The 26,797-nt window shown below is 38.8% G+C and overlaps 1 protein-coding gene across 1 annotated transcript in view; it reads left to right on the plus strand.

The window, feature by feature from the left end:
- LOC122548600 (CUB and sushi domain-containing protein 1-like) overlaps positions 1-26,797 on the plus strand; it is a 2,366,391-nt gene that overhangs the window by 2,021,690 nt on the left and 317,904 nt on the right. Inside the window, exons 34-37 of the mRNA XM_043687435.1 lie at positions 784-879; positions 16,027-16,230; positions 25,416-25,540; positions 26,054-26,150. Coding sequence (XP_043543370.1) covers positions 784-879; positions 16,027-16,230; positions 25,416-25,540; positions 26,054-26,150 — 522 coding nt within the window. The remainder of the gene's footprint in view (positions 1-783; positions 880-16,026; positions 16,231-25,415; positions 25,541-26,053; positions 26,151-26,797) is intronic.

The following is a 26,797-nucleotide window of genomic DNA, read 5'->3' on the forward strand; positions in this document are numbered from 1 at the left end:
CCTACCTCATAATTAACATGTTTCACTTTTTTTTTACATCTTATCACTTCCTTTTTTATACTGCCCCCAACCTTTGTCCCTTCCTGTTGACAAGAGCCACAATCACTGATCAACCTGCGGTATCTTGTAGCATTCTTCAACAGGGAGTGAACTGGAACAAATTGAACTCTTACAGCACCCTTACTCAGTCTACTAGACACAGGACATTGTGTGCCATTGTCTTAAATACTTAGCACCCTAAATCTTAATTTTTAACGCTAATTAATTTTATATTTTTTGATCTGATAGGTATAAAAGCTTCTAAACTCTTATTGTCTTCGTGATACAAATCATATTTATGAAGTCCTTGAACAACCGTAAACGTCAGTAACCTTGAATACTTGTAGCAAAGCATAAATGACATATGAAAAGCATCATTGCTACTGTTTTTTTCATGTTCTTTATAATGATAATACTTGTAACTGGAGGCAGTTGGAATAAAAGTTCAGCTGTGTGTTATGGATGGGAGAACAGGAGACTCTGAGATGAAAATTTGTTGTTCAAGATTAGAAAAACATTGCACCAAGGAAATCAATTAACAAATGGATAAAAAAATTCTCTTGTATATGTATCCAAAGTTATTCAGTTTTATAATTGAACAAGGTACACCAAGTAGCTTAAGATTCAGTGACAGACCTTATTTTTCTCTTAGTTAATTAGAGAAACAAAACTTCATGGCTTTGTTTGTTTATTGTGTCACATGACTGTGCTCTATAGCCTCAATTTGATATTTTCTTTCTTTAGGAGAGACCCTGCCTCTGGCCACATCAAACCAGATTTTGCTCAGGTTCAGCGCTAAAAGTGGAGCGTCATCCAGGGGTTTCCACTTTGTTTACCAAGGTAAAGGATTTAGATTGACTGGTTTCCTCAGTAGGCTTAAAATGAGCCTGAGATGATACACCATATGCTTAAAAAGGAAGTTGATGTCCCTAACGACAGTTTCATTTTGGTTCAACAAACCTAAAGAATTGCACCTTGTCAGAAGCTCCATCTAAACTCATGAGCAGTATTTGAGCAAGAGCCTCCATTGACATGAATTTTTCATTTTCCAAATTTTTGGCACTTGCCACGGTGTCTCTGGAGTGGGACAGCTGGGCAGCAGAAAATTGTAAAGTGCATTTCTTGACAGGAAAAGCTGTCAAAAAAAATTTCTGTCACCTCTCCATTTGCTTTCCCATATATACCCTTTTCTGAAGTTTTTTTTAATCATCTGTCTGAGGATGTGATGCTTCCTATGCCTTTTCATTTCATAGAATTCGTATAGTGTGGAAACAGACCATTTGGCCCAACAAGTCCACACTGACCCTCTGAAGTGTACCCTACCCAGACCCATTCTTCTATCCTGTTACTCTATATTTACCCCTGATTATTGCACCTAACCTGGACATCCCTGAACACGATGGGCAATTTAACATGGCCAATTCACTTGATCTGCACATCATTGGATTGTGGGAGGAAACCGGAGCACCCAGAGGAAACCCGTGCAGACACTGGGAGAATGTGCAAACTCCACACAGTTTCGAGGCTGGAATCAAACCCGGGTCCATATCTAGTCTTTGAACAATTAATACCAGAATAAGTTACACAGTATGCTGGTGTTCAGAAGAAATGACCTTTCGCAAATAATCAAAAATTAATTTCATAATTTAAGCAGCAAAAAGAATGATGAAAAATAGTTGTGCATGAAACTCGTGTAAAATTTTAGGAATGGAACAAATCAATTTGTTTCTTTTTTGAACAATTTAATCTCAGGTGAAGCCTGTTCTATTCAGCCTGAGCCCGTATCAGAATAGCTACTCGGTGTTCAGGGAAGTGATCAAATGTGATCTAGAATGGTGAAGCCGGCTTAAGGGAGTGAATAACCTGCTTCTGTGTTCCTACTTTAAAAACTGTAATGCACATACAGAAGTGACCTCGCTCAACATTGTAATCTGTAAGAGTGAATTGTGGTGTTGAGCCTGGGATTTGGTTAATGAAAGTGGTCAGCAATCTTAAATTTGATTTGGATCCATGAAATTAGTTTTGTGTTTTAGGCTGACAATCAATCTGACCCTAATTCTGCTGGATCAGATTTTTGTCTTCAGTCATGTTTTTACTGCACCAAATCTTCACAGATTAGTTACAGAATGTTAAGATGCCGTTTTTGGTTTTAATCAAGCAAATGTTGATGGGAATGCATTGGCAGTTGGCATGGGGAAATGGTGGGAATTTTAACTGAGACAAAGTGAACAGATCTGGGCGCTGGTTAAAAAGGACTGAAAGTGGCAATTCATTGAGGAACCAGCTGCAGTCCACCACCTTCCATGTTTAAATTCAATGTGACGAGTTTTGTGCAAGAGGCCTCCTCAGGAGGGTTATCAATTCAACCCCTTGTAGCCCTCCCCCCTCCCCGCCCCCCATTAAGAAGATTCAATGAGACTTTCTAAATTTACTGCTGAGTGCACCAATTTTATAGGCTTTTTAGAAATCCTTGGTGAAAACAAAGTGAGTGGACAGTGAAAATTGAGAAGGCTGAATAAATCTGAAAATGTGTTGCTGGAGAAGCGCAGCAGGTCAGGCAGCATCTAGGGAACAGGAGAATCGACGTTTTGGGCATAAGCCCTTCTTCAGAAATCCTTTTCAGGCTTATGCCCGAAACGTCGATTCTCCTGTTCCCTGGATGCTGCCTGACCTGCTGCGCTTCTCCAGCAACACATTTTCAGCTCTGATCTCCAGCATCTGCAGACCTCACTTTCTCCTCAAAGGCTGAATAAATGGAAGACAAAGAATTGTTATAGTACTTTGGCCTTACAACTGATTCCTTGCTTAACTGAAAGATTTTGTTTTTATGCCATGAAAAAAATTCTGATTTGGTCACACCTAGAATTTTGTATTGAGCTCTGGTCACTGCATTACAAAAGAACATAATTGTTCTGGAGAGCGTGCAGAGAAGATATACAAGAATGTTGCTAGGATTTGTAAAATGCAGCCAGAAGGAGAGATTGGACAGGTAATCTTTTCACCGGATGAGGGCATCACTGACCACATTTGTTGCCCATCCCTAATTGCCCTGAAGGCAGTTCAGAGTCATTCACATTGCTGTGGATCTGGAGTCACATGTAGGCCAGTCCACTTAAGGATGACAGTTTCCTCCCCTGAAGGGCATTAATGAACCAGGACTGTTTTCCTCAGAATGGGGAAGCTGTGGACTAATTTGAGACTTGCAAAGTCGAGGAACCTAGATTGAGAAGCCATGAAAAACCTGTTTCATCCATCTGAGCTGTCAATTAATAGGGCAAAAAGATTTAAACTGATTAGATCAGAGGAAGTGTGAAGGAAAATATTTTTCATCCATGGGATGGTGGGTGTCTGGATTTTGCAGCCCAAATTGCTGAAAAGTGACCTCAATCTACCCTGATGCACTGTGACTTTCAAGGCTACAAACCAATGCTGAAGCTGGGATTAAAAGAAGTATCTCGCTTAATTTTCATCTTTTTCATCCACGATACCGTGATGGGCAGAATGGCCTCATTCTGTGCTGTAATTTCTCTAATGTTTTTACTGAGATCTTTTGTAGATTTAAATTAATTTTCAAAAGAAGTAGTTCCAAATGCTAACCTAAAATGGTTCCTGATCGCTTGACCGCCAACTTATGCAGGTCCAGGGAACTGGCATAATAGACACAAAGCTGGCTACAATGAAGTTTGTATTTATCTTAATGAAGATTGAAACTCAGTTTAGTATCAGGATTCTCAGATCCATGCATCCTGTTATCCGAAGATACACAAGCTTTGTCACTGTTGAGAAAATAAGACCAACAGCTAAATTGTCAGGGTTCATATATAAATTCTAACCTCTCAAAACTCTTGAAAGAGCTACCTAAATTTTATTTGAAATATAAATTGAAAAATGAAAGTTTGAACTACTCTGAATTAACTAGGTTATTTCATGTTACTGAAAGAAAAAGTAGAATTTTATAGTTGCGTTTTGGTTACACAAGGACTTTTTTTAAGGAAATTGGATTTCATACTTGCATGAAATTTAGGCTTCTTTGGTTTAAAATGCCTCCCTTGTAGTAATGGCTCTGAATAATGGTTTATCACTGAACATAAGTCAATATTCCCCAAAATTGACTGCGACTCCCTTCGAGTCAAGGGCTGAGATGGGACAGAATTTTTAGGTACATCCAGGAAGGTTTCTTGAAACAATAAGAAGGTAGTTGAACTAGAGAAAAGACTATATTAGATGTTGTATTTGTGAATGAACCTGGCCAGGTGACCAAAGTTTCATTGGGAAGCGTTTTGGGAATAGTGATCATAATTCTGTAAGTTTTAAGACAGTTATGGACAAGGATAAGACTAGTTGTTGGGTGAAAGTGCTAATTTGGGTGGAAGACTAATTACAACAATATGAAGCAGGAACTGGAGAAATTAGATTTGAGGTGGCTATTTGAGGGTAAATCCTTATCTGACATGCGGGAGTCTTTGAAAGGCCAACTGGTCACAGTTCAGGACCAGCATGTCCCTACATGAATGAAAGGTAAAGATGACAAGATTTGGTAACCTTGGTTGACTAGAATAATTGAAAATCTGGTCACAAAAAACGAAGTATATGTAAGGTTTAGGAAATTAAAATCAAATAAGGTCCTTGAGGAAGCAGAAAAGAGCCTAAACAAGAAATTAGGAAGGCTAGAAGGTGCCACAAAATGTCCTTGGCAAGTAGGATCGAGGAGAATCCTATGTCATTTTATACATGTACTAGGAACAAGAGGGTAACTAGGGAAAGGGTCAATCCATTCAAGAATGAAAGAGGGAATTTCTGCCTGGAGCAAGAAGTGAGTGAGATCCTTAATGAGTACTTTATGTTGGTATTCACTAAGGAGAAGGACATGGATGGTGGTAAGATAAGAGAAGGGTCGTGGAAATGTGGAGAGAGAGAGGTATGTTGATATTCTGGGGGCACATCAATCTCAAGAAGGAGGAGGTGATGGATGCCTTGAAAAGCATCAAAGTAGATAAATCCCCAGGGCCTGTAGGGATCTGAAGGAGTCAAAAGAAAAGATTACCGGGGCTTTGTCAGAAATATTTGCATCCTTTTTAGTCACTTGCAAGGCCCCAGAGGCTGGAGACTAGCCAATGTTTTTTCCTTTGTTTAGGAAGGGCAGCAGGGATAATCCAAGCTATTAAAGGCCTAAATGCCTAACGTCAGTGGTGGAGAATTATTGGAGAAGATTCTTAGGAACAGGATTTACACCTATTTGGAGAACAGTGGACTTATTAGGGATAGTCAGCATGGTTTTATGTAGGGGACTTCTTGTCTCACAAATCTGATTGAGTTTTTTGACAAAGCAACAAAGGTGATTGATCATGGTAGGACAATGGCTGTTGTCTGCATGGATTTCACTAAAGCATTTTATAAGAACATTCATTGTAGGCTGGTCCAGAAAATTAAATTGCGCGGAATCCATGATAAGTTGGCAAATTGGATACAAAATTGGCTTGATCATAGCAGACAGAGAGTAGCTGTGAAAGGGTTCTCCTGACTCAAGGCCTCTGAACACATTTTGATGAAAAAATAGGTGGTCTAATTAGTAAGTTTGCAGATGGCACAAAATCTCTTGAAGTTGTGGATGTCGAGGAATGTTGTTCAAGAATGCAGAAAGACATAGAACATTTGGAATGTAGATGGGATTTAATCTGGACAAGAATGAGGTGATCCATTTTGGAAGGTTAAATGCAAGATGAAAATATACAGAAAATGCCAGAAACCTTTGGAGCGTTGATAGATGGAGGGATCTTGGGATCCAATTCCATAGCTCCCTGAAAGTGGCAATGCAAGTAAAAAATTGCATGTTTGTCATGATCAGCGAGTCATTGAGTCACTCATACTTGAGACAAACTTTTCCAATCTCTATAGGCTTGAATATAGGCTCGCCACTGTCAAAGCTTCAGGTTCCCAGACATTACTGAGCTCTCTTGCTGCGGGCACCACTGATGAATTCAAGTTAAAAGCATTATGTTAGGACACTTGCATGTTGCACCCCTGAGTCGGTATCTAGATTTATCATTGTGATTCTGAATTCCTGACTGCAGCCTGGCTCTTCTCAAATGTAACAAAATATAGCAGACAGTTACACCCTTGAGAGGAGTGATTTCGAACAATGGCACAGCTACTTATCTGTTTTTTGATTCATGATGTTTCAAATCACACAACACCAGGTTATAGTCCAACAGATGTACATGGAAGCACTAGTTTTTGAAGCACTGCTCCTTCATCAGGTAGCTGTGGAACAGGATCCTAAAATACACATTCTGTGTCTTAAGATCCTGTTCCACAGCCACCTGATGAAGGAATAGCACTCTGCAAGCTAGTGGTAGCCAACCTAAGGGTTGAAAAAGTATGGGGAGTGTGCAGGAATATAGCGTTCAGATTAACTCAGATCAACCATGGTCTCGCTGAATGGCAGAGATGTTGCCTGACCTGCTGTGCTTTTCCAGCACCACTCTAACTTTTTTAGATTAGATTAGATTACTTACAGTGTGGAAACAGGCCCTTCGGCCCAACAAGTCCACACCGCCCCGCCGAAGCGCAACCCACCCATACCCCTACATTTACCCCTTACCTAACACTACGGGCAATTTAGCATGGCCAATTCACCTGACCTGCACATCTTTGGAGTGTGGGAGGAAACCGGAGCACCCGGAAGAAACCCACGCAGACACGGGACTGTGAGGCAGCAGTGCTAACCACTGTGCCACCGTGCCGCCCTTTGGTTCTGATCTCCAGCATCTGCAGTCCTCACTTTCACCTTGAAGGGCCAAGTGGTCTACTCTTGTTTCTTATTCATGCATAATAAGGGCAGCACTGAAAAAAACACATAAGAGTGAAAGAAGAAATTAGCAAACATGATCTATATTTTACAAAGATAAACAGCCATTATTAAGTATTTATCATTTATTTCCATCTTTGTCATTGATTATACTCTTCACAAAATCTGCATCAATATTTCCAGCATTGAATTCATTAATTTTGCTGAGCAAGTTGATGAAGATTGAGGATTGACACTTCCTAAATTTATTGACTTTTGTATGCTTTGTGCAGAGACTGTCATTTTTCTTCATTGGGCATAGGATTTGTTGGTGTTGAAAATTGTTAATGCCTTTACTGCAGTAGGGTGGAGAATGATGTTACTTCAGAGGGTGGAAGGGTGCACCTTTTCTGGTCCCAGTCCTAGTCACAAAAGTAATATTAAGCAGCTTGGTGACACAGGAAACTATTAAGTGTCACTTTTTGTCAGATTTGGTATTGACAACAAGTCAGCCAGGATTTTATCGTCAACAACAATCAACTAATTTATGACTAATAAGAAATTCATTCCTGATGAAGGGCTCCTGCCCAAAACATCGATTTTCCTGCTCCTTAGATGCTGCCTGACCTGCTGCGCCTTTCCAGCGCCATTCTAATCTTGACTTCAAAATAAATTTTGTCAAGCAAAGAGACCAGGAGACAAATAGGTTGAATCAGGCAAATAATATGTTACTCTTCGGAGAAACTAACATACCCATAATTCAGAGGAGAGACAAAAGAAACTCAGCAGTATGTTAATTTTGAAGTACTTTCAAATAATAGTTAAACTCATGAGAAAAGGATGAGTCATGGATTGTCCCAAATTTTGCTCTGTGACCAAAATTATTCTGCATGCAGAAGTGTTGGGCATTGCATTGACTTCCCGTAACAGTTGTATCTGGCTGAATTCCCTTTACTGAAGTTAGTGGGGGAGAATCTAATGAATCTTCTTCAGGAAACCTGCACAAATAAGTTTCTTTGGGTTTTCACTTCATGCTCTTTGCTGAGAATGAGCAAGAACAAGAGAGTGAGAGCAATAATGGGCTGATTCTCTCTGACTGAGCTGAAAAGTGCAATAGTTCTATTTCACTCACAAACTGGACTGTGTGACCTCAGTCTGCACGCTCCTTCCAGGTTTTCTGCTTCTTGGCACAATGCATTTTTCTGAACAAAGCTACCTTAAAAAGTTAAAGGTCAACGTAATCTATTAAAATTAATATTTAGATTGCATCTATCCGTAGGAATGAATATTACCCTCTCCTGTGTTCATTTGTTTTTACAGTAGAGAAGTGTTGCTGATTGAAGTAACTTGGATTATTTCCATGTTGAAATATGTCAGAAGAATTGAATCAGAAATCCCATCAGAAGAAATGGAATGAGATTGTTGGCATGCTTATGTTGAAAGATTTTTAAAAATTTTACAATATTTTGCTTGTGCATGAACTGGCTTGCTGAGACAAAATGTTACACCACTAGCTGACACAGTATACAAATGTTTACTTATAATTCTTGCCATACTTTGTGAACCATGGTATACGATGCATGCCATTATGTAGTGCTAAGAAATGCTCTGGTCAACTATAAATTGAGGATTTTTCAACTTATGAAGATTAATTTCAACGATCACAGTAAAAAAATCATTTTCTAGTTCAGTGCAGATACATGATCATCAAGGTCTTCTTTCAAAAAAGACCCTACTGCTCGGTATTGCTGAAGCAATCAGAATATCACATAATTACATTTTAAATGGGATTTGACAAACACAAAGATGTGCAGGTTAGGTGAATTGGCCATGCTAAATTGCCCATAGGCAATTGCTAAATTGCCCATAGGTTCAGGGATGTGTAGGCGATGTGCATTAGTCAGGGGTAAGTGTAGAATAATAGGGTATGGGAATGGGTCTGGCTGGGATACTCTTCGGAGAGTTGGTGTGGACTTATTGGGCCAAATGGCCTGTTTACACACTGTAGAGATTCTGTGCAAATTTCTTTGTTCTTCTTTGTTCTAAATAAGTTTTCACACTTGCAATTTGTGTTTAGTGAAGTTCAAAGAAGCACATATGCTTTTCAGTTGAGTTTTTGATCTCATAGATAATCACAAAAAATACTTTTTTTCATTCAGTCATAGATTAACAAGCATTCTTGGTAATCGTTTAATTCTTTCATGCGTAATGGGCAGGGAAGACGCTTATTCCCCAATTGCCCTTGAGAAGGTGGTGATGAGTCTGCCATCTATCTCCTGAAGGTATGGGAAATCCAAGATTTTGACCCAGCAACAGTGAAGGAACAGTGATATGTGACTTGGTATGTGGCTTGGAGGGGAACACATAAATGGTGTTCTTCTCATGCATCTGCTGTCCTTGACCATCTTGGTGTCAGATATCATGAGTTTGGAAGGTGTTATCGACGAAGCCTCGGAAAGTTCTTGTTGTGCGTCTTGTAGATAATGCACATTGCTGACTCTGCATGGCCATGGTGGAGTGTGTAAATGTTTAAGGTGATGCATCGAATGTCAATCTAGCAACTTGCTCCATCCTGGATGGTTTATAGCACCTTGAGCATTATTGGATGAACTTGTCCAGGCACATGAAGATAATTCCATCAGACTTGTGCAATGTGAATGGTAGATGGGATTTAGGAAGTCAGTAAGCGAGTACTTACTATGGAATATCTACCTCTGACCCACTCTTGTTCGCCACAGTATTTATGTGGCTGATACTTCTGGGATACTGATGGTTGCAGATTCAGCAAGGTAATGCCATTGAATTGCAAAGGCATTGTTGTTGGAAATGGTCATTGCCTAGTGCTCATGTGGCACTATGTTATTTATCACTTATCACCACAAAGCTTACTATTGTTTTGCTCTTGCTACATGAAAGCACAGATTGTTCATTATCTCTAAGTGGTGAATGGAACTAAACATCCTGATTTTAGACCTTATGTTGTAGGGAAGGTAATTAATTAAGCAGCTGAGGATGGTTGGGTCAAGGACACTAGCCTGCAAAACTCTTGCAGTGATATCCTGAAACTAAGATAATTGGCAACCAACAACTACAACCATCTTCCTACCTGCTGTAGAGACTCAATTCATTGTTTTCCAGTGACCTCTATTCATGTCAATTTCACTGTCACTTTACAATGTCATCTTCAACCAAGTGTTTCCTTGCTTTGACCCTCAGGTTAGACTCACCATGAGTTGTATTTTTTCAAAATGAGAAAGCACCCTATGGTATGCTAGGTGTATAGCAACTTTCAGTTTAGCTTCCTTTAATTGTAAAGCACCATTTATGAATTTATAAGGCAGGACTTCAAATCTTTAATCTGCTTCATTGCTTTTGGGATAACCTCTGCTCTGTCAACAACGTGCTGATTTCACTGTTTAGTATGCACGCAGTATTCTGTTGTAGCTTCCTTGGGTTGAGGCTCCATTTGTAGCAATACCTGCTGCTCCTCCTGTCACACTCTTCATTGCTAATCAAAGAAAATTAATCCCAAGAGTCGATGGTTATGTGTGAGTGACGGACATACCAAGTCATGAGGTTATAGATTGTGGTGAATTACAATTCTGCTGGCTTGAAGAGCATTCTCATTTCGCTGCTGAGATTCTGACCTCAAATTGCTGCAATTGAGTATGCTTTCAGGAAAGTGAACCAATCTAAACAAATGGAATCCATTACTGTCATCAAATCTATCCGAAATAAAATTTGGACATCTTACAATGTGGTAGATATTTTTCTGCAATTTTGTCAATATCAAAATATCTGTAATTTTTAAAAAACTTTATTTTTTTTCTGAGGATCTGTAGATTTCTTACCAAAGTTACAACTGGTGATTACAAGAAATCTTATCGAATGTCAGAGCCAGTTTTAATTCCTATTTTTGTTTGTTGTTTTCAATCATTTCTGCTATCATGGATCCATAAAATATAGTCAGCTAATGTGCCCAGTAAGGTGGTGAGAATAATAACTACGTGACTTCCATTTCTCACCTTTTGATTTGTTTAAACAATTGATTTTTGATAACTAAGTACCTATCATGAAGCATTTTTTTTAATGAACAAATTCTAACTATCTTTAGTTAAGTACTCAATGAAGTGCATTTAATTTTGTTAAGTATCAAACCACATCGTACAGAAAGAGACTTCTTGATGCCATGGTACCTCTTAGAACAAGTTATTCCCTTCCCACAGAAATCAACCCATGTTCCCTTTTTAATATATCCAGTTCCCTATTGTATAGATTTTGTTTAATTTGTTTCCATCATCTTTCAGGTCATAGCTTTCAATGAAAAAAAATCTACTCATCCCTCAAAGTCCTTTGCTAATTATTTTAAATTGCTGCCCTTTGGCTAACTGTCCCTCCCACCAGCTGAGACAGTTTCTCCCAATTCACTCATTCAAAAGCCTTCATAGTTTTGAATACCTCCACTAAATCGGCTCTTAACTTTAAGTACTGCGTATTGGCATTTGTTTGCAGCAACCAGTCAAGCACACTGAAGTGAAGTATTAATAAGAAGTCTGCGGGTCCAGAACAATAGTATGAAATGTGAATTTCAGCAGTATTCCAGTAGCAGAAAGAAAATTGGAGCCTGCAAAATCTGTTGTGGTGAAACTAAAATTGTTTACCCTTGGCTAATAACACATGTTTAGGAACAAGTAAAGATAATAAAATTGCATGGACACATTTGCTAATCAATTCTCATTAATGATCATAAAGATCCAGACTGTTTCTGCTTGATTTTATGATTCCTTCTATCTAATTGTAGAATTCTTCACAGAAAAGGCCCAGGAAGGAATTGTGCCTGTGCCGTTTTATAAGACTTCTAAATGCCCCTGAGAGCAGCAGCTGAAGAATAAATGAGCACAATGATCCAAATTTGAAATTCAATCATTTTATTTATCACCTTCCGTTTCAGCTTTAACCTTCCTTGGCATACACTTTTACAGTATACTGATTTCAATTTTACTGCAGTATGTAACATTTGCCAAAGGATAAAGAAGAATAATTCATATCGAAAACAGTATTCTTTTCTGGTACTCATCACATGAATCCAAAGTGAAAAGTGTTCCTTTTTGAACAATCCAATTGTAATTGTAAAGAGGCTTTATTATAAAACTGCTTTAACATCCATCAAAGACATACAAGCCACACATGTCAAATTCACACTGCAACTTTGTGAATCCTTAGAGATTGTCTATTTAACCCATATCTGTCAGATTTACCAGTTCTGTTCAATATATTTTCAAGGCCTATTTCATTAATAGTAAATTAAATTCAGAAAGATAATCGCTCACAAAGTGTGAGACATTGAGAATTATGGTCTATGTTAATAATCTCCTGACATAAGTACAATAAGTGGCCATGGATGCAATGTCAGTTTTATTAAATAAAACTATTGTCCTCAAAAAGGAGCTGGGTGTTAATTAATGTTTCATGAGATTATGTTTCATATCTCACTGCCAGACTCTCAACTCTGTTTCTATCTTTTTAGTGGCACCTTCAAAATTGTCTGTTACCTTGCTTTTTAAACCAACATTCTCTCTTATCCCATGCCCAGTGCTTTACCACTCATCTCCTCAGATTTATTCCATGCACCTTCATCATTTATGCACTGAAATTCAATCTACGCTGTCTGTGTTAGGAATAATTCTGTGATCCTGTGCTCACTGGGAGTATTGGTGAGCATTGCCTGTAACTCTGACTGTGAGATTACACATGCTTGACGTGGCCCACTGGAACTAACTCCAATTGGTAAATAAATAGTTGAACAAAAATGCAATACTATGCCACGTAATCTCATGTTAGTCATGCCCCTTACTCTCCAGCTCATCGCTAGTTCCTCTGCTCTGTGTTGACTTTTTTTTTCTGTAACAACTCCGAGCTATGCAATGATGGCACATTAATTATTTTATGGTTCTAGAAACTTTATTGACAAGCGCCTTTTAAAAAACATTCTGCTATACGCTGACTTTTTTTCCCCCAGCAACATGTATGGTGTGTTTAGTTTTCTCTGAGTTCACAGTCAGACTTAACTAATCAAGCACAGTAAACATCAATTGTAAACAGACTCAATCAAGCACAGCAGATTTGAACCCAAGAGATCTCTTCTGCATCTTTCTTCCCTGTTCTTGTGGAATCATCATTTGTATTGTGTCATTGCATGAATATTCATCTGAAAGACTGCATCTCCAACAGTGCAATTCTCCTTCAATACTGAGGCTTGATTTTTCATCACAAGCTCAAGTGGAACTTAAACCTCAAACCTTTTGATTCATTTAGTTACCACTGTTGCCTTCAAAGCAATGATAGTAATCCTATTTACCATTAAAATTCTTGTCTCAAAATGACTGTAGAACATTTTTCAGTGCCGTGTGCAGCTGTAAGATACTATTTCCCATGATTGACAATGCAGAAATTCATCTATGAATATTTAACAGATTAAAGAAGAGCTTGAACATATATACTGGATGGATAGTACTCATCTATCTGGAAATTCATAGATTCATTTTTTTTTGACCATTCTGACTTGGCAAGCTCTTTGAAAGAGTTGTTAAATTAGTCCCATTTGCCTCTTGTATTGCCATTGCCCTGTAATTTTCCTTTTCCCTTTATGTTCTTCAGTTGTATAATATTGAGAAAAGACTTGGAATGTAGAAACGAGATTAGTTTGTACGTTAAATATATCCATTGTGAAGGTCAGGACTTGCTTCTGTTCTGTTGTTGATAACTGCACCAAACTTGCAACACAATTTGTCCACCACAGGTAATTAAAGATTCCATTGCATTTCCAGAGAATTACCATTAGTAAGGTGAATCAGCTCTGAGTAAAAGTCTTTCTTTGCACTCTTCTTTATTATTTCCTGATGTTAATCCATATCTGAAATACAGTGCCAGTGTGCTGAAGTCATTTGTATCCTCGTAGTCATTTATCATGTGTGATTTTAGTTTGTTTGATCATGTACTTATCCATTGACATGAATAATAATAATAATAATAATGACCTGATATTGCTACTAGAATAGAATAGAAAGTAATTGTCACATGTACTTTTACATGAAAAATTAGTGAAAAGTTCAATAAGTTGAACATGGCACCTACATCAATGTCAGAGTCATACAGATTAGATTACTTACAGTGTGGAAACAGGCCCTTCGGCCCAACACGTGCACACCGACCCTCCAAAGAGCAACCCCCCCCCCCAGACCCTACATTTACCCCTTCACCTAACACTACAGGCAATTTCGCATGGCCAATTCACCTAACCTGCACATTTTTGGACTGTGGGAGGAAACTGGAGCACCCGGAGGAAACCCACACAGACACAGGAAGAATGTGCAAACTCCACACAGACAGTTGCCTGAGGCGGGAATTGAACCCGGGTCTCTGGCGCTGTGAGGCAGCAGTGCTCACCACTGTGACACCGTGCCGCCCATGCATAATAATAATAAAAAGAACCAAAACTAAGACAAAGTTCATCATTGCTGAGTTAATGGCTCCTGGGCTTGGGGAGAGCTGATTTAAGAACGATTGAATACTCTGAAGATGCAGCCATGACAAGGCCACCCTTCTGATCTGCTGAATACTCTACTGAAGAAGACCGCCATGCTGGACTGACACCACCACTCCTGGATGAGAACTTCTGGCGGGCTCCTGGAATACATGTGGACACCGAAGACAAAGAAGACATCCACATAGGGGTGAGACCTCCATGTCAGCACATTACCTCCAGACCAGGAGACCACCGTGCCTGTCCGAAATTGCCTTTCTTCTCTCTTTTGCACTGAAGCCTAGCTGTGGACCTGCATCCTCAGCCTAGCCTGTGGGTCTGGGATGGACGAATCAGCCTGGAACGTGTTCCTCACTTACGAGGAGACCTTGCCAAGGATGGAACTGTGTCTGGCTCGTCCTGACATTGCTGCCACTAGAGGTGTCCTCCTGCCTGCCACTTTCCATGCTTAAAAGAGAAAAAAACCAGAGAAAAAAGAAAAGATAAAGGAAAAAAACGAAAACCAGCAAAAGTTAAAAGAAGGAAATAAAGAGAATGAAAGAAAAACAATGGGAGCTGATGAGCCCTGGGCTCAGCCCCACTACTCTGCCAACATCTCGAAATAAAGTATTGGTTGTAAAGGAGTACCCTGGCTTAAATTTGTCTTTTAAGTTCAGGACACCAAAGACAATTATAGCACACAATGTCTCCCCAATTAAAATCAGGGAGCAGAGTTACCCAAAGACTGTGAATGGATTCGGTGTCTATATGTTTATGTGGCATAGGGAGTGCTCGTACAGGAGGCCATTGGGGAAAGTAACATCAAATATAAGGATGTCAATGGACATATTCCACTTGAGTTCTAATTGTTGCCAATACCCTTCTGAAGACTTTACTTGAAAGACTAGGAAGAAATTATAGCAAATTAGGAATATAGCATGTCAGCTTGGAAATGTGCGGAGTTGTCAATTAATAGTTTGTGAATGTTGGTGTATCAGATAGTAAATTATAGAAGCCGTCAGGGACTGCTGTCTTGGAAACAGACATGACTTATTACTGCAGGAAAGTAAAATGCATACATGTGCACACATAAATACCTTTTGCCTCTTGGAAGGCAAAATCAGTTAATGAATGACATAATTTGAAAGGACTCCTGCTGCTGGAACCAAGTATTTCCCAGGACTATTTGGGACCTGATATGACACTAGATACTTGTTCATTAAATCATTACTGCTATCTTATAGTTGATCATGAATGGATCTCGAGTAGCAAGGAGTGCTAAAGAATGCTCAACAGAGAAAAACAATAGAACAGTAATTATGCACTTCTGCCTGCTTTATAAATGACTCTTTTGATGTGGTGCAAAAATTGTTTCGTTGATACTATTTCACATTTCTCACTTACAAAATGTCAATTTGAGAAAATAAGTTCAAGTTTGCTTCATGGGGAATGAAACCCTATAAGTCATTTAGGGATAAATCTGAAATACCCAAGAGAAGAAAGTTACAATTCTTGAGTTTATGGCATTTTTCAGCTTTGCGGCATAATGGTTGATGTATTCAATTTGTACATCAGATGTAGTGTCTTGGTAGAAAAATCTAGTGCATAAAATATTGCTCCCCTGCTGGATCCTATTCATTACTGAAAAGTTAACTCCAATTCTTATTTTTATTTCCAGCTGTTCCTCGTACTAGTGCCACCCAGTGCAGCTCTGTTCCTGAGCCCAGATATGGCCGAAGAATAGGTTCAGAGTTTTCTGCAGGTTCTATTGTTCGTTTTGAATGCAATGCTGGATATCACCTCCAAGGCTCAAAGGCTATTCGATGTCAGGCTGTGCCTAATGGGTTGGCACAGTGGAATGATACAATACCAAGCTGTGTAGGTAAGTGCAGATGGAATTGTCCTGTTTAATGATTCTGGAAGTTCACAAGTGTGTTAAGACTTATGAGTATTTTTCAGCAGGGTGGTGATCTGTGTAAATCTATTGACCACATTTGCGGTTTCCAGCTTCATATTGTGTGCTGCTCCACTGCACGCAGTCTGCTTTAGCTTTTAGACCATTTACTGAAGGGTTCGGTTTATGGAAATGCCTCAGTTGGAAATTCCAGATAGTTTTCATCCTTTAACATCATGAAATGTATTTATTTAAAATAGATTCACTCAGCAATAGACTTTTTAACTTACAAATAATTTTACATTGGTCTGTGAAAAGGGCAGAATCTCAGAAAGAAGTTGTCTCTGACTCACACCCTGTTGCACTCCTGGGAATTTCAGGGTACAATACAGTTATTGAAGGAATCATCTTCATTCATTGGTCGGCAGTCGGAGAAAAGAGAAAGATATACAGTGAGCAAGAAGTAAAATTTGGAAGAGGTGAGGGAAAATTTAGTCCAAAAACCAGTTTAAAGAGGCAAAGATAAGTGGAGCAGTGATAGAAAATTTGACTTTTCACCAACTTGTTAAAAAGTAAAGCATTCCTAAAATGTTTACATGAGACCTTTTTTAATCAGTACATTTCGAACCCAACAAAATATGTCAGATAGAGCGTTATTTCAGTGAAAGAACATGAATATAGTGATAAACATAATTAGTTTTATGGCTATAGTGGAAAGGAGTTAATGTGGTCAATAATGAAATAGCAAATGAGAAGCAAAGCAATATCAATGATTTGGATTGTAGAAATCGACAGGAAAGCGAGGTCGGTGAGGACAACAGAAAATGAGCAAAGACAAGCTTTCAAGTTGGAGCCAAAAACTAAATATAAGGAGAAAAGTAGGTTTCCAAAAATCATGAAATAAAACCGAAAATGTGGTTTTTGACAAATGTTAAGTCCAAAACATAGTTGAAAACCTTAAATAAAATGTCTTATAAATTTACAAGCAGCAGAGGATTATCATTGTAGTGCTAGGGCTGGTGATGGACAAAGAAGGAAATTTTCTCTTGCATGTAGACAACATGACTGTGATATTAACCAAAAACATTGCATCAGGTTTCATTTAAAAAAGGATGAAACTAATATTACAGTAGAGGTTCGAGGGAGTAGAAATTATTCAAAAGTAATGCGTAAAAGAAGCAAAAGACGTGTGTGATGGAAGCAGGCTCAGAATTGCAGAAAGAAGGCAGGAGTTCTGTGACATTGAATGGTTTGAAAATAGTAAATGATCAACAGCTTTGCATCACTCAAAGTTAATATGGTACTTGTTCCAGAGGGGGCACACCTTAACTTGCTAATGGAAGCTTGGGTAGAGAGAACAGATACCCTAACAGAAATCTGTTGATCCTTCTTAGAAATAGAAAGCTGCCAAAAGTCTATGAGACTATAAAGCTAATCAGTTAAGAAAAAAGACATGAACCTGTCCAGTTACCAGTTGAATATCTGTAATGGGGAAACTAATAGAGACCAGTCCTTAGGACAAAATGAATGCTACTTTAATAATTATTGGTTACGGTGGGATGTCCAGCATATGTTTGTTAAAGGCAACCCTCATCTGACAAGCCTGAGTGAGTTTTTTTGATGAAATAACAAGGAGGGTTGATGAAGATAATGCTGTAGATTTTTTAAAAAATGTATTTGATAAAGTACTACATTGCTGAGTTGTTCAGCATGAGAAGCACACAAGATTAAAGTGACAGTGATAACATTAGCTAAGGCTCATGATGCAAAAACAATCATATTGAACAGAGAGAAATATCGAGAGGTGTTCCCCAACAGCAAAGAACCAGATTGAACAGAGAGAAATATCTACAGAGAGAAATATCTACGTTTCGTTATGTCCGAAACGTCGATTCTCCTGTTCCTTTGATGCTGCCTGACCTGCTGCGCTTTTCCTGCAACACATTTTTAAGCTCTGATCTCCAGCATCTGCAGTCCTCACTTCCTCCTATACAAGATTAGTGTAGGGGTGAGGCTGGTGGAAGGGATTATGACAGATAAACAGTGCAGGAAGAAGTTGCATGTGTTCGTGAGAACAGCAGAGATGGTCAGAGATGGGGACAGTAGCTGAGGTAGACTGAGTGTGAGGCAAGAGAGTCAAGTATGAGACTTATCCTGGTGAAGCAGAAAGGTCATTGACTTTCTTGGGGTAGAGCTAGCTGTTTTCCCAAACCCTGGAGATGACACTGACCCAGGTGGTAACCTCCTCTGGGAAGCTGACTCCTCTCCTTTGCAAGACCCCATCCACTTGGACTTCCAAGTCCTTGTTAGAGAATCACGGTGCTATCTTCCCCTTCTCTGCCATGTTCCACTGCTGTCCTTCAAAGAGTAGGGCAATTCCAGAATGCCAGTGATTGTCCAAGTGCACAGCAGCTTTATAAAGATCGCGCTGATGCAATGGATGCTGGTCTTTAGCTGGCTACCTGCTGAATGGTGAGTTGTTCCAGGAGTAATGTGTGGTAAGGTAATGTAGAACTTGAATGCAAAGGAGGTGATTAGGGCAGGATAGGTATTTAATGTGGCACATTTATAAGGTACAGCGATAAAACTCTTAACTCCTCCTGGCAAAAAAACCTCCAGAAATTTCATTGCAAGCAAAAATTGTAAGATTCATCCTGTTGTATGTAGAGGCCATTGTGCAATTGAGGTTCAGGGAAAATGTGGGAGCACAATCCCACAGACAAGACTTTCAAAGAGATGACATCGGTAGGACAGACTGAATGCCCTCTTCTATGTCACGAGATTCTGTGATGCATTTTACCTCTTTCCTTTATTTTTCTTTGATCTTCCTTACTCTCTCCATTTCCTCACATTTGTTTTGCGATATGGCCGTATTCTTCTCAGACCTATACTTCCTTATCCTTCTGCTCATTTATTTGTGTTTATCATGAGCATGCCTCCTTTGTCATTATTTTCAATTCTGTTGCTCACCATGTAAGTTTACTTTGATGTCCATAGGCCTTCCATTCTTGGTTTTTCTGACTTTTTTCTGTCGGAGCGCCTTGACCTCATTCCCACTGTTCTCACAGTTCTTTGTCATGGTAGGTCCTGAGACCTCTCTTGGCCTTCTGTATCATCTTGTTTCTCTCGTAAGAAAGAAAGAAATAGTTTTCATATACCTTACTTACAATGGACCTAGGTTTTTTTTTCATGAAATCACTGTTGTAATGTGAGGAAAAGGATCAACTAATTTAAGACATATTCTTGAATTAGCAGAGAGATGAATGGCTAAATAATCTATGATGTTGAAGATGGTTGAGGTGACTTCCTTGAATAGTGTTATAGTGTCATAGTCATAGAGACGTACAGCACAACTACAGACCCTTCGCTCCAACTCGTCCATGCCAACCAGATATCCCAATTCAAACTAGTGCCACCTGCCAGCACCCAGCCCATTTCCCTGCAAATGCTTCCTATTCATATTCCCATCCAAATGCCTTTCAAATGTTGCAATTGTACTAGCCTCCACCAATTCCTCTAGCAGCCCAGTCCACACAAGTACCACCCTTTGCATGAAAAAGTTGCCCCTTCGGTCTCTTTTATATCTTTCCCCTCTCACCCTAAACCTATGCCCTCTAGTCTTGACTCCCCCACCCCGGGGAAAATACCTTGTCTATTTATCCTATCCATGCCCCTCATGATTTTATAAACCTCTAAAAAGTCACCCCTCAGCCTCCAGGGAAAACAGCCCCAGCCTATTCAGCCTCTCCCTATAGCTCAAATCCTCCAACCCTGGCAATATCTTTGTGAATCTGTTCTGAACCCTTTCACGTTTCGCAACATTGTTTCAACAGGAAGGAGACCAGAATTGCATGCAGTATTCCAAAATGGCCTAACCAATGTCCTGTACAGCCGCAACATGGCCTCCCAACTCCTGTCCTCAATACTCTGACCAATAAACAAAAACACAACAAATGCCTTCTTCACCATCCTATCTACCTGTGACTCTACTTTCAAAGAGCTATGAACCTGCACTCCAAGGTCTCTCTTTCTGCAATACCTCCAGGACCTTACCATGAAGTGTATAAGTCCTGCTCTGATTTGCTTTCCCAAAATGCAGCACCTCACATTTATCTAAATTAAACTCCATCTGCCACTCCTCAGCCCATTGGCTCATCCGATCAAGATCCCGTTGTAATCTGAGGTGACCTTCTTCGCTGTCCACTACACCTTCAATTTTGGTGTCATCTGCAAACTAATTAACTATGCCTCTTATGCTCACATCCAAATCATTTATATAAATGACAAAAAGTAGTTGTGTTGTGCAATCCTTTGCATTGATTGAAGAGGGTGGAAGGATCTCAATTTAATTTTTTGTCATTTTTGTCAACATACATTTCCTCGGCCCTGCATTGATGAAATGTCAGATTCAAGTGTATTTTTAATCCTCTGGAGAAATGCTTGAACCCGTAGCCTTCTTGGTGAGAGTCCATCATGTGGGCATTGAACAAAGTTTACACCAAGAGTGTAACTAACTGTCGTTTTGTGTAACTAATATCCAGGTTTTTTTTTTAAACAGTGGAAAATGGACAAGTTGTGCACAAAAGGCCGAGCTAGAAAGCTAATAAAGAGACATTGCGTTCCCAGCTGCTCCAAAGTCACTGAAGTTGAAATCAGCACGAGATGTAGCGGGTTATTAAGACATCTATCCAGTCCTCTTTGAAAGTTGCATTATCATTTTGAGTGTTAGGTTGCTCAAGCTGTCATTTCCAGAGATTGGACATTACAAAAAGTATTGATTGTTTTGGTTTTTGACAAGAATGATTTTTTATTGCTCTATGCCTCGGTGACATTCATCTCTTATTAACGTCATAATGAAAGCACACAACTGCTGGAGCTAGCAGGACCCTCAGGAAAGCTCTTCATGCTATTATGCCCACGAACATCTATTCTCCAGCTGCATGTCTTTGCCTTCCAAATCCTAATCTACTTTTAAACTTGACTCGTAGCAAAAATGGGAAGTATGGTGAATTAATTACGTCTGCACATTCTAATCCAATTATTTCCCAGCCATTACCTTTTCTTCAAGTACAGACTGCACTTGTTCCCAATTGCCCACGCGCAATGCCAGTAGATTATATGCCTTTTTTAATATAGAGAAGATTCTAGATTCTATGGTTAAAATGCTGTAATATCCTGTAATACATAATATTGCGGCAAGAAACTTAATGGGGCAATTTCAGTATTAAGTCACAAATTCATTTTGCTTAATGCTTAATATTTTGAATGCAGTTGTATAAAAACTAAGATAAGAGATTGTATTTAACCGCAGCATAGCATTTTATATGCCATTTTCTAAACCAATTTCTGCACCCTCGAACTCCTAAACATTTTGTCTCCTTAGATGCTCAAAGTGCAAGCTGGTCATGGAACAGCAAGAAAAACTTGATATTTGTATCTTGGGTGAAGAGGGCAATAAAAGGTAGCCAATGAAGTCTAAGGATTAGGAAATTAACAGCAAAACAACTGAGATGGGGAGTAAATTAAAAAGGTTGATTACAATGTCCAATCTGGTGCAGAAAGAGAAATAAAAGAAAGATACACATTATTTCAAGAAAGAGAGCGAGAAAAGAATAGGAAGGAAAAATAAGCAAAATAATTCAAGTTCAAGTTTGATATTTTTAAAATCTCCCTGAAAAGTTGAAACATGAAAGAATGACACTTGTATTGTTTAATTTTCAGTATCAGCAAGATTGCTTGAAAGTAATGGATTATCACAATTATTAAAAGGATTCTTGCAAGTATAATTGCTATCCCGCAGCCTCTGATGTGGGTTTAGCTTGTATATGTACCTCATCAGTTCAGCAAATTTACAACATTCTATGCATGTCAATGTTTGAGGCTGACAGGAAAAAAAAACACACTTTGTGAGGTTAATAATGGCTCAACACAGGTTGGACAGCATTATTTCTGGGTGCTTAACAGCCTGAAGTCACCCTTCAACTTTTGCTTAAATAATGGTGAATGGCATTAATTTTACTCTTATTTTGGTGTAGGCTATGGCCCAGTGTTTCTGCTGCACAACATGTGACATAATTGTATGAAAAGAAAACAGTAACTTGCTTTATGAATTCCACTCTATCCAGCTGCACATACTGAAATAAAGAATGTGTCTATAAGGAGCAGATAGGCAAAAGTGAGGACTGCAGATGATGGAGATTAGAGTCAAGATTAGAGTGGTTCAGAAAATGCATAGCAGGTCAGGCAGCGTCCGAGGAGCAGGAAAATCAACGTTTCGGGCAGGAGCCCTTCATCAGGAACTCGGGCTCCTGTCCAAAATGTCAGTTTTTCTGCTCCTCGGATGCTGCCTGACCTGCTGTGCATTTCCAGCACCGCTGTAATCTTAACTATAAGGAGCAAATGTTAGACAACAAGAGAGCGCATTTTACTCAGGTAGAATACAAGAAATGACTGCTATTACTGATGTAGTCATCCAGTACTGTGTCTGTTGAGCTTGAGCAGAGAGCATAACATTAGTGAGCTGATAATGGAGCAAATTGGGAACATCACACAGCAATCACAAATCTTTTAAACTGAAGGAAATACCATAAGACCATAAGACAAAGGAGTGGAAGTAAGGCCATTCGGCCCATCGAGTCCACTCCGCCATTCAATCATGGCTTACAAATGACAGAATGCAATTTGTCCTGATACTGTAACCCTTTACGTTCAGTACAATGCAAGTGCTTCTGCTGTAACCACAACCAAAATTATTTTTCTTAAGCTGCCCAAAATAGATGCTGTACTCCAGACAGTTTCTGATCATGGTCCTGTACAATTGAAGCATAATTTCCTTTACATTGTATTCCAGTCCAGATGGGAAAAGGGCCAAATTTCCTTGTCTGTTTTTGTTTGCAGTTGGTAACTGCAGTTTCTTTCAGTGATTTACAATTAAGGGTATTGAAATTACATGCTCCTGTACAATTTCTTATCTTACCATGTGTAAACTATTTCAAATTGTCTTTCTCAGATCTAAAGTGGTTGGCCTTTCATTTTGCCCAAATTGAATTCCAGGTGCCATATTTTTGTTCACTTACTTATCTTATCACAAAAAACCCCGAAGGAAACTGGACAAATTTAATCTCATAATTTAATGGTAACATGCATTTTTCCTGGTTTTGAAATAAAATCAATTGCCACAAATCTACATGCCTTTCTGATTTAAGATGTGTTTTAAAACAAACAAACATTCAACTGCTTGGAACTTTGACCAAGACAAGGCAAACTGTTTAATAATGTGAAACAACCTCGAGGTGGAGGCAAGCAAGTAAATAAATCACTCCAGGGGTGATGGTGAATGTTGTAGAGAGAGATCTTCCACAAATCGCACCCATCGAAAATGATTATTGGTTGAGAAAGGAATGAATAAATGCAAAACATTCCTGCCCAGTGTAATCTTTTGAATGATACGCCACAACAAATATTTCAAGAGAAGTTCTGAGAACTTTTTAGAGGTATCTGAAAGGGATACTATGTCTTCATTGGACTCTCTCCCATTCAAAATAAGAAAGGCTGGCCTGATTTACACAGAAACAATCACTGAGAAGAAGCACAAAGAAACCAGCTAACTAAGCCACAGAGAGCTAATGCATTTAAAAATAATTGCAAGTACTATTGACTAGAGAAACTAGATAATCAGGCTAAAACCAAAGCACTCTCAACAGTATTTAAATTTATCACTTTCTATGCGAAACCATCTCCTTTTAATTTTGTACCTCTATATGAGTGTATGGGGCCCAGATCATTGCACAAAATGCCATATGCTTAATGTTGCTTCTTTATTATTTCTCTCCAATTTATCAGGTAATAAATATTAATTGAATAGTGGTGTAGCTTTAGGCTAAGAAGACCGTAGGCCTTTGTTCTCATCAGCCAAGATCAGCCAGTTCCTTTCTCCATTCCAGGCCATAATTGAATATATACTTGAATACTTGTTGGGAGTTGAATTGCAGAATATAGGAACAATTATCATGTTGAATAGTATTGGAAGATAAAGCTTTGGATGCTTTGTGCTTTAAATAAAATACATACATAAATAACATTCAGACAAACCCAGGGATAAAGAAGTGAAAAACAGTCAGAGCTGAAAACTTGAATCAAAATTGAAAAATCTGCAAATATAAATGAACTCAGTCAATACCTGGAAAAGAGAGATGCAAGATATGTGTCTGTAAATGGTTTGATTTTTGTTGGCTGATTGTTTCTAGTTTTCCAGTATCACCTTAGCAGTGATTTTTGTTTTTGATTCATTCACTCCAGAATTGACAAGGCCAGTGTTAATTGTCTATTCCTAATGCCCTGGCAATATTTGTTTTCCCCCTCCAAGGAGTTGCAGTTTTAAAACATATGTTGAAAAAAAGACAAGGACAGGAACAGACATACATGTCCTATACATAATAAAATGGCTCCTGTGCTACAGAGCCATTTTGTGAGATGCAGTGAGTCTGAACTCAGTCGGATTAAAATCAATTTGAGTTTTGTTGAATTACTGTAGCTGGACAATCATTGTACTCTTCAACTTGTGACTGGTTAGAGACCGTTTCAATTTTGCCCAGTTGGATGGCTAAATTTTATCTCGCCTCTTCCTTTTCTATTTCTGTACATTTGTGGCTTCTCATTTAAAAAGTGATGAAAAGCAATTCTCCTCTATCTTCTCGAGCTACAGTTAGTGAATAGGATACATGTGTAATCCATCAGACTAAACTGAACCTGAGCATGATCTGTATTGGAAGGGTGATGCCTCTGAAATGAAGTCTCTGTACTTTGGGCCAAACTGTGCCATATTCAAATGAAAAAGTGATACAAGAAGTATGAATAACCTGGGATGCATCAACAACAGGACATCGGAAAAAGATAATCTTCAGCCAAAATTCTTCCCAAGGAAAATTGGAGTGTTTGTTTAAAATCCCCTTTTGCAGACAGGTCAAAAGTATTATTGGTGTGAATGCCTTCCATTGCCTTATTTATAGACCCTGCACTTTAGGTGCTTGGTTTGATGGCCACATGAGTCAGTGGATGTCTTTCTCCACTATGATTCTGGAAGTGGAAAGTCTCTGCCTACCTTTTCAAGCTGGTTAAAACCAGCAAAACATCAATTGATCAGCAGCTTCTTCACAGATCCTTTTCTCTTTCAGTACCTTGTCACGGAAATCTGACAGAACGTAGAGGCACCATCCTCTCGCCGGGTTACCCAGAGCCGTATGGCAACAGCTTGAATTGCGTATGGAAAATCACAGTAACTGAGGGAGCAGGCATACAGGCAAGTCATTTGCACGCCGAACGAACATCATTTACCTTAAGTTCGCATGGCCCACCAGCAGTTGACAATACATTCAGAAAACCTGGTAGATACCATTTCTTTGTTCTTGTTCTCTTTATATCTCGATTTGTTTTTGAATTAGAACTGCTAATTGCAAGTCAAATCCAAATCATATAGAAGCAAACTTTGTAAAATTATTATGGGGAGAGTGTCATTGTTGAGCAATTGTTTTCGTTATTCATCAAATATATGTGGCAACACTGACCCGTGTCAGTGAATGAAGGTTGGTTAAACATGGAGAGAAATGCATCTCTAAAAATTTAGTCAGTTGGTAACCAAACATTAAGGCTCACAAATAAGCAAGTTCTATAAATTGTCACAAATCAAGTAAGAATTTGATTTGCAATATTTCAGAGTTTTATAGTTTGTGATTCAAATTTAACTGTAATGAATTAATGAAGCAGTGCAGAACTCTGAACTTTACTGTAACTGAATCCCGATTTTGTTGAATAGATTCAAGTGATAACCTTTGCCACTGAGCATAACTGGGATTCCTTAGAAATATATGATGGTGGAGATGCAACTGCGCCAAGACTTGGGAGCTTCTCAGGTAAGAAATTCATACCCAATGTCATACACCCTTTCATAAATCAAAAAGAAAAAACAATGCTAGAGTTTTACTAATACTTTCTATAGTGCAAATGCCACAGGAACATTTTGTGAAACATTGGTGAAAATCTTTTCCTGATACTTAGATCTACTCAGTTGTTCATTTAAGTCTGTGTGAGCAAATTACCTCATAAAAATGAGTTCACCTTCATTATGTCAGATAAGCTAAATGAGGAGAACCTTAGTTATAGAATCATTGAATCATACAGCATGGAAACAGACCCTTTGGTCCAACTCATCCGTGCTGACCAAGTTTCCAAAACTAAATTAGTCCCATCTGTCTGTATTTGACCCATATCCTTCCAAACCCTTTCTATTCATATACCTATCCAAATGTCTCTTAAATGTTGTTACTGTACGGACATCTACCACTTACTCTGGCAGTTCATTCAACATATGAACCAACCTCTCCATGAGAAAGTTGTCCCTGGGGTCCCTATTAAATCTTCCTCCTCTAACCATAAAATTATGCCCTCTAGTTTAAAACTCACCTTATCTATGCCCCTCATGATTTTATAAGCCTGTGTAAGATCACCCCTCAACCTCTTGCACTCAAATGGAAAAGGTCCCAGCTCATCCAGCCTGTCT

This window comes from Chiloscyllium plagiosum, chromosome 3 (assembly GCF_004010195.1).
Source record: "Chiloscyllium plagiosum isolate BGI_BamShark_2017 chromosome 3, ASM401019v2, whole genome shotgun sequence".
Taxonomy (NCBI): domain Eukaryota; kingdom Metazoa; phylum Chordata; class Chondrichthyes; order Orectolobiformes; family Hemiscylliidae; genus Chiloscyllium; species Chiloscyllium plagiosum.